Source organism: Ctenopharyngodon idella, chromosome 3 (assembly GCF_019924925.1).
Source record: "Ctenopharyngodon idella isolate HZGC_01 chromosome 3, HZGC01, whole genome shotgun sequence".
Lineage (NCBI taxonomy): Eukaryota > Metazoa > Chordata > Actinopteri > Cypriniformes > Xenocyprididae > Ctenopharyngodon > Ctenopharyngodon idella.
Window position 1 is genome coordinate 51,888,507 of NC_067222.1, and position 13,812 is coordinate 51,902,318.

A 13,812-nucleotide genomic window follows, 5' to 3' on the forward strand; every position below is an offset into this window, starting at 1 on the left:
GATTTGACTTACATGATTTAAAACCTGACATTTCAACGTTTCTTTAGACATAAGTCTAAGTCTTTTGTGATTAGTATTCACTTCATTTTAGTACACTTCATTAGTTACACTTCATTTTCTGAGAACTATCAGATTGGACTTCGTTCAGAGGGAGACGACAGATCATGTATCATATTAGTTTTCTTTATTTTACAAAAAGCACAACATTTTGTTTTTACTCTGAGTGTACACAAATAAAAGAAGATATTTCACAGATTAAAATGGTGTATAACTCTTAATTGTATGTGCAAAATTGACAGTATTTTTAGCCTGGTTCACACTGGTAAGAAAAAAAAATGAGGTGGTATCGCCGGCGATACCGCCGACTCCAGAGTGTTAATGTCATTGCAGCATAGTTATATCATAAACAGTGGTCAAATATCAAAGCTGGAAAGTCTTTAATCTTTCAATGATACTCAGTTTGTTCCGAACAAGTAAGAGTGTGATGTTTTAAAATGCAGTGAATGTTGAACAACAATAATCTGGGGCTGTCGGCGATCTTTGTACACTAAGGGATTAAAATAATAAACGAAATGCTACCACAATACAATTTTTCACAATCGATTTGACATATTTCTCCAAACTTAGGTCACTGTTCTCCAAACAGTCCAAACTTTTCATGCTAAAATTTTTGGTACGAATACGTGTACTGTTACACCCCTAGTAATGACAGTAACTCGCGACTGAGTGGGCAAACCACTGATGCTAATGCGCTCTAGTTATTAAAGTGTTAGAGGCAGGGCCATGCTCAGTGGCTCCAGTGAGTCATTGAGCCATGATTTCAGGCCCGCTCAAAAAAATCCCGAACCCAAAAATGGTGAAAAACTGTTTAACGGTCTCCACAACTCAGTACTGAATTGCCTTCAAACAGACTTTAAGTATATTTCTACTTCACTGTATAAATGTTTCTGTTGACTGTTTACTTTTGTGACTGAAACTAGAAAAAAATAACAGCCACCACCCAAATAACTGTGTTAGAGATGTCTGACTGCTAAACTAATGTGATGTGGACTGTAGCTGTGTGTGTTTGTAGGTTGTCTGGGTGTATGGTGACAGAGGAAGGATGTCAATATGTGTCTTCAGCTTTGAGTTCAAACCCCTCACACCTGAGAGAGCTGGATCTGAGCTACAATCACCCAGGAGACTCAGGAGTGAAGCTGCTCTCTGATACACTCAACCATCGAAACTACAAATTGGACAAACTCAAGTATGTTAAGCAGGAAGAGTGAAGTTCATAGCTGTAAAGGAGCACAGTTAAATGTGTTCTCAGTCTTAAATTATCACTTGTTCTGTGTCTATGAGTCCAATCTACAGAGAGTACAAAAGTAACACTAAAACAGTGTTGAAGCTAATAAGATAATTAAAGGGATAGTTCACCCCATGATTTACTCACCCTAAAGCCATCCTAGGTGTATATGACTTTATTCTTTCAGACAGAGTTATATTAAAGAGCTATACATTAACACAGAGTTATATTAAAAATATCCTGGCTCGTCCAAGCTTTATAATGGGAGTGATTGGAGGATGAGTTTTCGAAGTCCAAAAAAAAAAAAAAAAAAAAAAGCATCCATCGGTCATAAATTGTACTTTATGCAAGCAAGTTATGTTAACTGAGTCAAAATATTTGAGTCAAGACAATTAGGAAGACCATTAACCCTACACCACACTGGCTGTATCCATTTAAATAACATGTCTGGGCATGTTCTTTTTAGAATAATTGTGTGTGTATTAATTAAGAGTAATTCTTCAATAAACAGATCGATAAACGAATGTTAGTCATTCAGGAATTACAGCGAAATGTCAATTCATGTTAAAATTACATGAGTTCACGGCTTTCTGTGGAAGACAGGAGAAAGCATGTACTGGAAAAGCATATGCAGATCAGAAGTGCACAGTAAATGAAGATAGAAACAAACCCACAAATTTATGATTTCTGTGCTCTTCACACTATGCTTAACCCTGACTTAACATTTTAGCTGTAAAGTTGGATTTATCTGATCAACACATTTTGACAAATCTAATTTCAACAGTAATTTCAGAGCTCTTTATAGGTCATTACACAAAAACATCTGCAACGTTTTAATCTGAAAGTTAGTTTACATATTAAAAAAAAAAAAAAAAAAAAAAAAACCCTTCCTGTAACATTCTGGGAAGGTTATTTTTGGTTACTAATATATATAAAAAAAAAAAAAAAAAAAAAAAAAAACACTACAAAGAATGCTCCTAAAATGTTCTTATTTGGTTCCCCCCAAAAATATAACCGAATGGGTACGATATTGGAACATTAGGGGAATTTGTGTTTGCAGGGGAATCACATCTGCTACACAGAGTCTGAGTTCGTCAGATCTGGAAAAGTAATTTTCACAGAAGGCTAACATGTAAATGGATATACAGTCAAACCAAAATGTATTCAGACACCTTGAACATTTCATTCGTTAATACAGTTTAAATCACTAAAGTTAAAAAAAAAAAAAAAAGGTAATAAAATATAACAAGATCTCAGAAAAAAAATTAAATCTTAATTAAAGCTGCAAGCAGCATTTATTGGAGTTCAAGCATTTAAAGGGGTGGTTCATTGCGATTTCACTTTTTTAACTTTAGTGTGTCATGTTGCTGTCTGAGCATAAACAGTATCTGCAAAGTTACAGCGCTGAAAGTTCAATACAAACGGAGATATTGTCTTTTAAAGTTATGGCAGTTTAATGCCTACGGTTTGGACTACAACAAGCTTCTTCCCGGGTTGGTGACATCATAAACCCTGCAAAATACGCCCCCGGGAACACGCAACAAAGTGGGCGAGGCCAAGTCGTGCGGCATAATGGAAGCGGAAGTGTTGTGTACACCAGACGTGAGCGGCGCAATGCGTAAAAAGATAATAGAACCCATTATAATAATCAGTGATATTTTCTACACTGGATGCGGCGCTGAAGACAGCTTCCAGAATCTACACAAGTTAATGCTGGATTTGCACAAAGGCTTTTACTGAACGATGGAGCAGTTCCCACTTTAAAAGCAGAAGCTGCCGTTTATTGGCTTCAAACTGTAAGTACGTTTTATTGTTTGTACAGGTCTTTTAATGTATAGTTCTGTTGATATTTTTTGGTTGCATCAAGGACGTAAACAAAGACCAAAGTGTTTTTGCTTCGCTAGCCAGTTAGCTAAATTCTAGTGCATACTTCAACAAACGCCAACAAACACCAACAAACGTCTATGTTAATAGACAAACAGTTGTCCGTGCTATAAATTATACGCTACCTTTACAAAAATGCTCCTACTCAGTCATGTATTCAGCTACAGTAAAGCTTTATTCAGGACAAAACCATATACTGAAAGTGAACAAACAGCAGTGACAGCATATCTAAACACTTTGACACAAAAAAAAAAAATGAAATACCATTCATAAATGTCCTTTAAAAGCTGCGACTGCAAAGCTTCTGCTTGACCCTCTTCATCTGGGTCTGATTCGGGTTCAATTTGCACATATAACAACGAATGGTAAGGGGCGTGGCATTTCTGGACACTTCAGTGAATCACGATACACTGGGCCAGCTAACCAATCTGAGCACATTGTGTATCTCGGAGGGAGTGGTATCATAGAAGCAGGAAGTCAAATGCATGTAACCACTGAAATCATAGAAGGACAGCTATGATATATGCTAAAACAAAACACACAGAAAGAAAAGGTTTAAACAATAATACTTGATACATACGAAGCATGCTTACACACACACACACACTTTCTTGTACATTCAGTATTTGAAATACATGAATGGTAAAGATGTTTTCTGCAAATCTCAGTAAAACATCTGTTACGTTCCTTACCTAATAAGGGTCAAACAAAACAAATGAACAACATAAACTTCCCTCCACTCCCTTGCTCTATAGAAACAGGAACAAAAGCAATGTTAAAAGAAAAGAAGTCAGTCTCCCCCTACAGCATCCCTCACAATAGTCACAAACAAGATAAAGAAAAAGCACACAATACCTTTCTCTACTTTCAGTATGAAGTTAGACCTTTGAACACTTTCTTTGAGCATAGGTCAATGCTAGGCACAGTTAGCCACTGCTAAGCTCTGTTAGCCACTGATAACACACAACTAATGTTGCACAATGTCACATGCAAACACATAACCCAACAACATTTAATCTGGAGCAGGGGAAAAGTTTGTCTCCTCCAACAAGCTCTGTACTGCCCCAATATACTCCCAGTCTCAGGCACGCTCTCACAAACAAGCTACAGGTGGTGGTGATTTGGCCTGAGGAGGAGTAAAGAGAGAGACAGACATACACACTCACACACACAGAGAGAGCATGCAAAAAACAAATAATAATAAACTACAACCAAAATAATACATCCTGGGACATAACACATCTTTTTAGGTTTCCTTTTAATTAATGTGGCACAACTGTTAAAAGTAATACTCTAATTGAAATGTAGAAGCATTTTGACAAAAAAAAAGTGTTAGTAAATTTTAAAATAATGATTTTATTAAGTCTAAATATGATTTATAGAACAATATTAGTGGGTAGTATGACAAAATTACTATTTTAGACAGCAGGTGGCAGCAGAGGACCTCTTATTGGCTCACTTTTATTAACTTTCATTTTAAAAGTGTCTGTTTTGTAAGTTTATTTTCCTTGTTAACTCCATTAATTAAACGTGATTACACACACATTTTGTTGCAGATATGGATATTTGAAATCAATAATGAGGCAAGAAAGTGCTTATTCCAGTTTTCCCCTTTAAAAATCATAATTTTTCAATGTAAATTACAGGTCTCAATGTAATTGTAATGTTATATTACTGCAAAGACATATGTCAAGTGAACAAATGAAGTGGTAAATCTTGACAAAATATGATTTGTAATGTTATTATAAGGATTTATATAGTTTAAAGGGATTATTAATGACAAATGCTTGAAACCTTGAATTATATTAGTGGCCTTTTGCTGCCATCTGGTGGCACAAAATGACAGTGTCAGGCAATTTAATGTAGAAAAATATAGCTCCACCACTTTTTTTTGGGTGTCCTCAGAATGTGTCCATACACATGCGTGTTAATTTTGGTGAAAATATCTCATTTCGTTTTAAAGTTATAGACACTTATATATATGAGAGCATAAAAAATGACCCATGAAAGACTTTGATTGGATTTTTTTGCCACTTCCTTTCAAAATTTTGACATTTGGGGTAGAATATATAGTAAACCAACTTAGGTTCCATGTTTCCTATGGTGGTTTCGTCTCGATCGGACAGACGGTTTCGAAGATATCCGCAAAAGTTTTTTAAGCGCAAAATCACAACGTTGCACAAACCATAAGCCGAAACCTGGCATGTCTGGTACCATTGGACTCGGCAAGGTTTCAGGAGTCGAAAGACATATCTCCCGTGAAAATAAGTCGATCACACCCAGAGTTATATACATTTTCAGCGAAAAGCATTAAAAACATAAGTTTTTAAAGTTTTCTAACAATTATGGCGCCACCTATGGTCCGATCACCATAAAAATTTGTGTGCCTCTTTAAAGTCATATCCTGCATGTGCTCACCTATTTTCGTGAAGTTCTGAGTTTTCGTTTAGTTTTAATAGGTTTTTGGGTATATTTAGCCACGCCCACTTTCTAAATGACCTTGTTATAATGACCCAATAGCTAAAGTTCAACTTTTTTTTGATAATTATTGATCTAGAGAGTCCAGAGAATTGTCCTGCACTGTTTTATTCCGATCGGGTGAAAAACCTAGGACTGGTTCGCAAAAGTAGGTAATTCAAATATTCTTGAATAATTAATGAATGGTTTGATTGACAGCATTGGTTCTTGAGGCAAAATTGTTCACCATGAGGAGATCTATCAAATGATATGCATATTGTGTGAAACACCACGTGATTACTGACGCATAAAACTTGTTAGTGCCAACTTGTGGCCGATTTCTTTCAAAATTCTCACAGCCCTCTAGGACCGCGAGTCGAACATGCCCACCGAGTTTCTTTCCCGTCAGCCTCCGTTAACCTTGTCTAATAGGTGCTCAAAATTCATTGGCCGATGGGGGGCATGTTTTTCGAGATACACCAATGTCCTCATAGATTGTCATGCCCCCTTGGACCAAGACACTGCACACCGAATTTCAAGTCGACCGGTCTAATGGTTGCGTAGTTACAGCTGTTTTCATGGTTTTTTTCAAGTTATAGCGCCACCTAGTGTCCAGTCGACGCAATTTTTTTATCGTGACCAAAGATTGAGCCCGTACACACGTGAACAGAGTTTGGTACAAATATCTCATTTCTTTTTCTTGAGTTATAGCCATTTTAGTAGAAGTGACTCCGCCCACATTGTACCTTTTGACATTCAGACACCAGAGAACATTTCTGCACTGGTTTGGTTCCGATCAGGCGAAAAACCTAGGACTAGTTCGCAAAAGTAGGTTTTTCAAAAAACCCAAAATACCCGAAAATTGATTTATCAATTACAATAGGGTTTCACCCTATTTTACAATAGGGTTTCAGCGTGCTTGAACCCCTAATTATGTCAGATAACACTTAAGCAAAACATGGTCAGGTCAAAGTGTCTCAATAATTTTTACATTTTTATCAAGAATTTTTGGGTATAATATGTAAGTTTACTTTATTTTGCTATCCTCACTTACATAAATGAACTATAGTGTCCTGCACCCACTAGTAAAAATATATCATATATCAAAAATGTCTGAATAATTTTTGGTTTGACTGTATAATACATCTCATTAAATGACAAAATTCACAGCCGTTTGACACTGCAAGCGTGAGCATCAAGCAGGAGCAGCAGTGAAGTGGGGGTTTCAGCGCAGTGTCTATTTTTGCTGTGCTGCTGATGCTCAAAGTGAAAACCCACTTTTGATGGACAAAATAATTATGATTTCACACAAAAAGTGCTCAAAATTAACAGAATAAGCATGTCTAATGTGTTTTAACAAGAATTGGAGTATGTCAGAAAAGAAAATAAAGAATCAAAAATATTTATAAGATTTATCCATTTAAATCTTCTCGTTTTTAATTATTCAGTTTGGGTGAAAGCATGATGTATTATAAAAAACTAAAGTAAACTATCCAGAAAATATGATATATAAACATTATTTTAGTTATTACACAGACAGGTATAGGTTCTAGCTCTACCCAAATCAAACCCGCATTTGCGTTCCCCCAAGTTAATAAATGACCTACTTATAAAAATAAATTTATAGATGTTTTTGTAAAGAAATGCTCACTTTATATGTAGCTTGGAGGCGCTGCTGTGATGCTGTACAAACGCTTCCAGTGTGAATACTCACGCGTGTCTGCAGCTGCAGAGAAGATATAGTTACGCTGACGCGCCGTTCACGCTCGCAGTGTGAGGTTGTATTGTGTTGACTAATTCGTGTGTGAGTGTGTGTGTGTGTGTTTACTGATTAAATGTGTATTTACTGACACTGCATATGTTTTTTTTAATAGTGTGGATCATGGAGGAGAGTTCAGGATTACAGCAGGACTGCACAAATGTATGTCTACACACACACACACACACACACACTCAGTCTCACCTGGTAAAAACAATGTAACTTTTACACATTGGAAAGAATAAAGTAGTGTTATTGAGAAAAAGAAGTTTTACATTTTGAGTAAAAACCATAATATTCAATCCCAGATTCAAATAGTGTGATCTATTACTGTGTCCTAAAAGAGCTGCTTTCAGTTGGTTTACTATCATAAGTGATGCAGAAACAATGCTACTGAGATTCAGATGTGATAATACATTTGTATGAAACACATATAAATCTAGAGGCTGTGTGTGTTTCTGGCTCCTAGAAGAGCATTTTAAGGTTGGTTTATTCACAGAACTGAAGCATTATTGATATTCAAAGACAGAAATAAACTCACTAAAAATAAATAAATTGTTTAAACTCAGCTTTAAATGCTGTGTGTTGATACTGGTTCCTGGAAGAACAATTTAATGTTTGTTTTATTCACAGAACTACAGCACAACTCGTGTTATTGAAACTATTGTGAGAAATCTCTCAAAGCCTCCTAAAGAGAGTGTGTATTACTGCCCCCTAGAGGAACATGATGAAGTTGATCTGACTGAGATTGATATTCAAACATTTAAAGTCCCCCTGTAGTCAATTATTTTATCCCTTAAATCTCATCTTTGATCACCAAAATGACAAAAAAAAATTCTTCATGCCTTAAAATAGCTTGAATGTAACTCTACACCCTTGCCTCATTTAATATACACGGATCAATGAATATGCAAATTAACCCTTAATTAATAGTGATGAGCAATTTGTTGTTTGTGTTGTGGATATTTAAGAAAAAAGCTTGCTTCACTTCGTATATTCAGTTTAACAGCTCTGCAACTGAACTGAATATTTTCTGACGCTTAAATTGTGTTTTAAATTATGAATTGGTAAAACGCCTTTGCAAAACGTTTGGACTGCTCTCTCACTGAATCACCTGAAGTGATTTCTCAGTAAAACAGACAGTTTCGTTGCTTTTTGGAGTGTTCAGATTTAAAAAAAAAAAAAAAAAACACTCAGATGAAATCCTGCAGGCGCCCATGCCTTCTCCGTACATGAAATAAATGCACATCCTTGAATGAGCGCCGATTTCCAGCGTATTTACTTGAACTTATCAGGTAGGCTAATATCTATGGTTTGATCCATTCCAGAGGCAGCCAAAATCAGAATTTATAATGGACTGAATAGCTCTCTCAGAACTTGACGTGTGATTCCACACTGACTGACATATGCACATGAATCACGGTCACACGCACACACTCAGAGCAATAGTTTTAGCTATGTTTTATAGTATTAAAGTATTTCGAAGGACAAAAACATGGCTTTACTTCAAGTCAGCTGTCACTTTACTTTGGCGCGAGGCCCTATGCGCTCGCACACTTGGCACAGCCCTTGCGATGGTTCTGTCATTCATTAATACGAATTAATATGATTAGCCTTTTGCTTGACTACGTTATCAAACATGTGTTGCTAAAGTTACACACCGTTCCTGTTCTTCATCTCAGAGTCATACTTACTGCCTTCTAACAATCAGTGTCCTTACAAACGCTTTGAACAACTCAGAGCGTCAGTGGAGAAAGGCATATAGTTCATCATAACACCGTAATAGACTTGCTATATTGATAAATCAAGGTAGTCTGTGACATCACAAACACCCACGATTTCAAGCTGTGGGTTTTTGGTTCACTGCAGTTTTAAACATAAAATACTCAGCAATGGTGCTGACTTATGAATTTGCACATGGTTTGTCTTAAAGTATATTAAAAACACTACATAGACATATAAACAACATTAAAAACTTGATTTTCACCATAGGGGGTCTTTAATAAATTATTAAAGCTCTGCATCAGAACATCGTAGAGACATGGCGGCTGGCTCTTTTGAATCATGCTAGCAAACTGGACTTTCAACATGCTACACATGCTAGCAGTGAATAGCTACATGCTAATAACAATTAGCTTAGGGTTTAAACATGACACAAACAACTCAAAATGTGTTAGCATCATGCTAGCAGCATGCTAATCATGTTAACATCACGCTAGTAGCATGTTAATCATGTTAGCATCATGCTAGCAACACGTTAATCATGTTAGCATCATACTAATCAAGAGTGCCGAGTTTTGCCACTGCAAGCACCATTCACATTTTCTTCTTGGTTTAAGAGTCAAAAGTGATGCTGAAGATGTTACTGAAACTCAACTATTGTGAGAAATCTCTCAAAGCCTCCTAAAGAGTGTGTGTGTGTGTGTGTGTGTGTGTTACTGCCCCCTAGAGGAACATGATGAAGTTGATCTGACAATTCAGCAGCATTAATCCTGAATTACAAATGACATAAATATATGAATGTAAATGATCTTTCAGGTCCAAGTATCAAGACACTCCCTGTGAAGATGAGATTGAACACTGTATGAATTTAAATGAATTTATTAAATGTTTGAATATCAATCTCAGTCAGATCAACTTCCCCATGTTCCTCTAGGGGGCAGTAACACACACACACACACACACACACACACACACACACTCTCTTTAGGAGGCTTTGAGAGATTTTTCACAATAGTTGAGTTTTCAGTAACATCTTCAGCATCACTTTTGACTCTTAAACCAACATCAGAACATCTTCTTCTCAATGCCACTGTGATCTTGAGCTTGGCTGGAGTTTAAAAGATTCTTATATTTATCTTAGTGATATCAGTGACGGTTCATAAGAGCTTATTCAGATTTGATTGACAACTGATGACCTCCATCAATCCTGATATTGAACTGAATGAACACTGAACTGAGCTGAATAATGACAGTTTCTTTCTGTAGAGCTGCTCACAGCTGAATGAAGCTGGGCATTGATTAACTTTGAGGATCATTCAATGATTTCACAACTGAACTGAGCTGAATGATGACACAGTTGTGCTTTATGATGCTTTATTGTTGAATTCAGCATGTTTCCCACTGATGAACTTTGACCCCTTACACTCTTATTGAACACATTGATTTAAATAATAACTTTATTGTCTTTTTAGAGCTGCTTCACAGCTGAATTAGCACTTGATTCATAACTGAAGAAATAAAGGTTTCTTAATCGCCTTGAATCATAACAAGACAAAAACCAAAATCAAAACGTGTTTATAGAAAGACACTCCCTATGAACCAGTAACACACACTATGGTGTTAAATAATTTTATTTTTCATTTTAATAATGCTTTAAATAATAAATCATGAAAAGATTTGTGGCTGAATATCTGAATACCAACATCCAACTTTGTAAGGGTCAAATGATGCAGTGGCGCCTGCACTGTGCGTACCATGAGAGGCCGCTAATTAATGCCGTTTTTATTTTTTACATAATTTTTAAATTGATTATTAAAATCTTTCTGTGTAAACCCATGACATATTAAGAAAGCAAGAGAGAATGAGAATAAATAAAGGTGTGTGTTTGTATGTTAAGTCAAAAGTGTTTGCACAAACTGATGCAGGGTTAGTTGTAACACACATGGTTTAAATACTTACACACACGCTAGTACAGGGGTTCTCAACCTTTTGCAAGCTGGGCCCCCCCAAAGCTGGTTCATTGCAGTTGGGGCCCCAGTGCCCCCCGATGCGGACACACATCAGTGAGCGGTAACACAGACACAGACACACAGACACACACAGGCAAGCATTAATAATTTAAATATTTCCTTTGACCGTTCGATACATTTATTTTATTTTATGAATTTTGAATTCTTTCAATATATTTAGTAATAAGACACAGACTCGGTTTGCTTTTCATTCAGAATACTTTATTAAATATCACTACATGTTGGAGTGCACACAATTTAGTTCGCTATGCTGTATATTTTTTGTTAATATTGGTTTCTTTTGAGTTTAAGTTACCGTGTTGTGGGGCTGTGTGGAGAATAGCGGAGGTTTCCGAACTTCTGTCGCGGGGTCCGTCCGTCTAAAGGACCGACGTGCTGCTTCCGCCACTCTTTGGTTCCGCTGGCCGGTACCAATGGACCGATGAATTATAGGGAGGATTGAGTTGTTTAAGTTGGCATTTCTTTCTAATTTTTCATTTCTTTAATTGTACTTTGGTTTAGTTTACAGCATTTGTACTGGCTTGTCTATTTATCTCGTGTTCTGTGAGAGTGTTCATTGTCAAACCACAAAATTATTTACATTTAGATTTCTAAAAAAAAAAAATGCCATTATTTTATATGAAAAAAAATTATAATAATCTTTTATTGACAATATTTTAGTTTGTCATGTATATATTTTTAATTAAGTCAGATAAATATTTTAGCTGTCATATGGTCATGTTACAATGTGCCTCATCACATTTTACAATGTGCCCCACCTATGGGGCATCTTGCACATTTCACTTCCCTTCTTTCGGAGTAAATGGAAAAAAAAGTATACACTGTATTAATGAAACAAAGCCACATATTTGTACCAGACGTGTGAAATTTAATGTGGAACAAAAGAAATTCTCTGAACCCTATTTCTGAGATAAAATCCTGCAGGCGCCCATGAAATGATGTGCTGCACTTTGACACAAAACGCTGATGAATAATGACAGACTCATGAAATATGATCAAACTTGTCTTTCTGCAGCTCTTCATTAAAAGCACACCTGTTTTGATCCTCCATTTTAATCTGGAGCGTTTCTTCACAGCAGCTGCTCTTGGTAACAGACCTGAGAGTCGATCACCGAACTGATGGAGGCTTTAAGATTCACAACTACAGATGAGATTCTGTGAGAGAGGAGAAGATCCTAAATCAAGTTCAGATCTGAGACAAATCCTACATGAACTTGTCAGATATGAACTCAAGATTCTGTAATAGATCCAGACCAGAGCAAAGCATGCTGGGAACTGCCCAGTTTCAGTTCATTCAACACAAATGATGAAGTGAACTTCAGTTTGACATGTTTATGTGGATTTACTCAATTAAATCAGGACAGAATGTGCAGTAATTGTGTGGTTTTAACTCATTTTAATGAAGTTAATTTAACAAGCAGCAGAAATCATGTTTTCAGTGTAGATTAAAAGATGGACAGATTGATAATTCCTGATTGTGATGTTTTATCTCCATCAGATTCCCATCGGCTCACTCTGGATCTGAACACAGTGAATGAACGCCTCCGTCTGTCTGAGAGGAACACAGTGATTACTAACACTTACACACCGCAGTCGTATCCTGATCATCCAGAGAGATTTGATGAGTGTCCTCAGGTGTTGTGTAGAGAGAGTGTGTGTGATCGACGCTGTTACTGGGAGATTGAGTGGAGTGGAGATATTGTGGATATATCAGTGTCATATAAGAGCATCAGCAGGAAGGGATGGGGTAATAAGTGTGGGTTTGGATGGAATGATCAGTCCTGGAGTTTGAGCTGCTCTCGCTTCAGTTACTTATTCATGCACAATACAATAGAGACTGAAGTCCCTGTAAAGCCCATCATCAGTAGAGCAGGAGTGAATGATGAAGACGATCACTATAGAACAGGAGTGTATGTGGATCACAGTGCAGGAACTCTGTCCTTCTACAGCATCTCTGGAGACACAATGATCCTCATCCACACACTCCAGACCACATTCACTCAACCCCTCTATCCTGGGTTTGGTGTTTGGTCTGGATCAGTGAAACTGTGTTGATGAATCAGAACAGAGAGATTCTACCCATAATGCTTTGAGCTCATGATGAATCAGTGACAGTGAGATGATATAGAGTCTCATTACATTAATACTGTCATGACACAATAAATGTGTGTGTTAATTACTCAATCACATCATGAAATAAATGTTGAAATATTGTAATAAATGTTGAACTGCGTTATGTGGTGTGGTTATGAGGAGCAGGAGTGACACTTAAAGATTTAGATCCACTAACCCACTGAAAAATAACATGAACAATCAATTTAATCATTCAAACATAAATGGACATTTTTAAATGTATGAATAAATACACAAATTTAAAACTGTTTATGTTTTAAAACATGAATCAAATAGATTAATACAACAATAAAAAGTACATTAATAAATCATTTTAAATGCACATTTTAAACCGCTTTTTAAAAAGCATTTGCCAATCGAGTTAAAAATGCCATTGGTCAGGACACACATGGGAGCAACCAATCAACTTTCGCCTCAGTTTGAAGAGCCAATCCTCTCTCACTTGTAAATGTAACACGCGCTGTCATTGGACAGTGAGAACAACTATTCGTCAGAGCCGTTAAATATGAGAGTTGAGACACTCTGGCTGAAAGAGTCTGAAA

General features: G+C 36.5%; 1 protein-coding gene across 11 annotated transcripts in view; it reads left to right on the top strand.

Annotated features, from left to right (window-relative positions):
- The window catches only part of LOC127508736 (stonustoxin subunit alpha-like), a 553,058-nt gene extending 539,688 nt beyond the window's left edge, over positions 1–13,370 (top strand). For 8 of the 11 annotated variants that reach the window (XM_051887041.1, XM_051887047.1, XM_051887052.1 and 5 more), the window contains one exon: positions 12,773–13,370. In XM_051887041.1, coding sequence (XP_051743001.1) covers positions 12,773–13,192 — 420 coding nt within the window. In that variant the 3' untranslated portion in view covers positions 13,193–13,370. Of the gene's footprint in view, positions 1–1,072; positions 1,247–7,500; positions 7,548–12,635 lie in introns of all 11 variants that reach the window. The other 3 variants (XM_051887050.1, XM_051887051.1, XM_051887054.1) reach the window with 1 other exon arrangement.
- Positions 13,371–13,812: the final 442 nt, after the last annotated feature.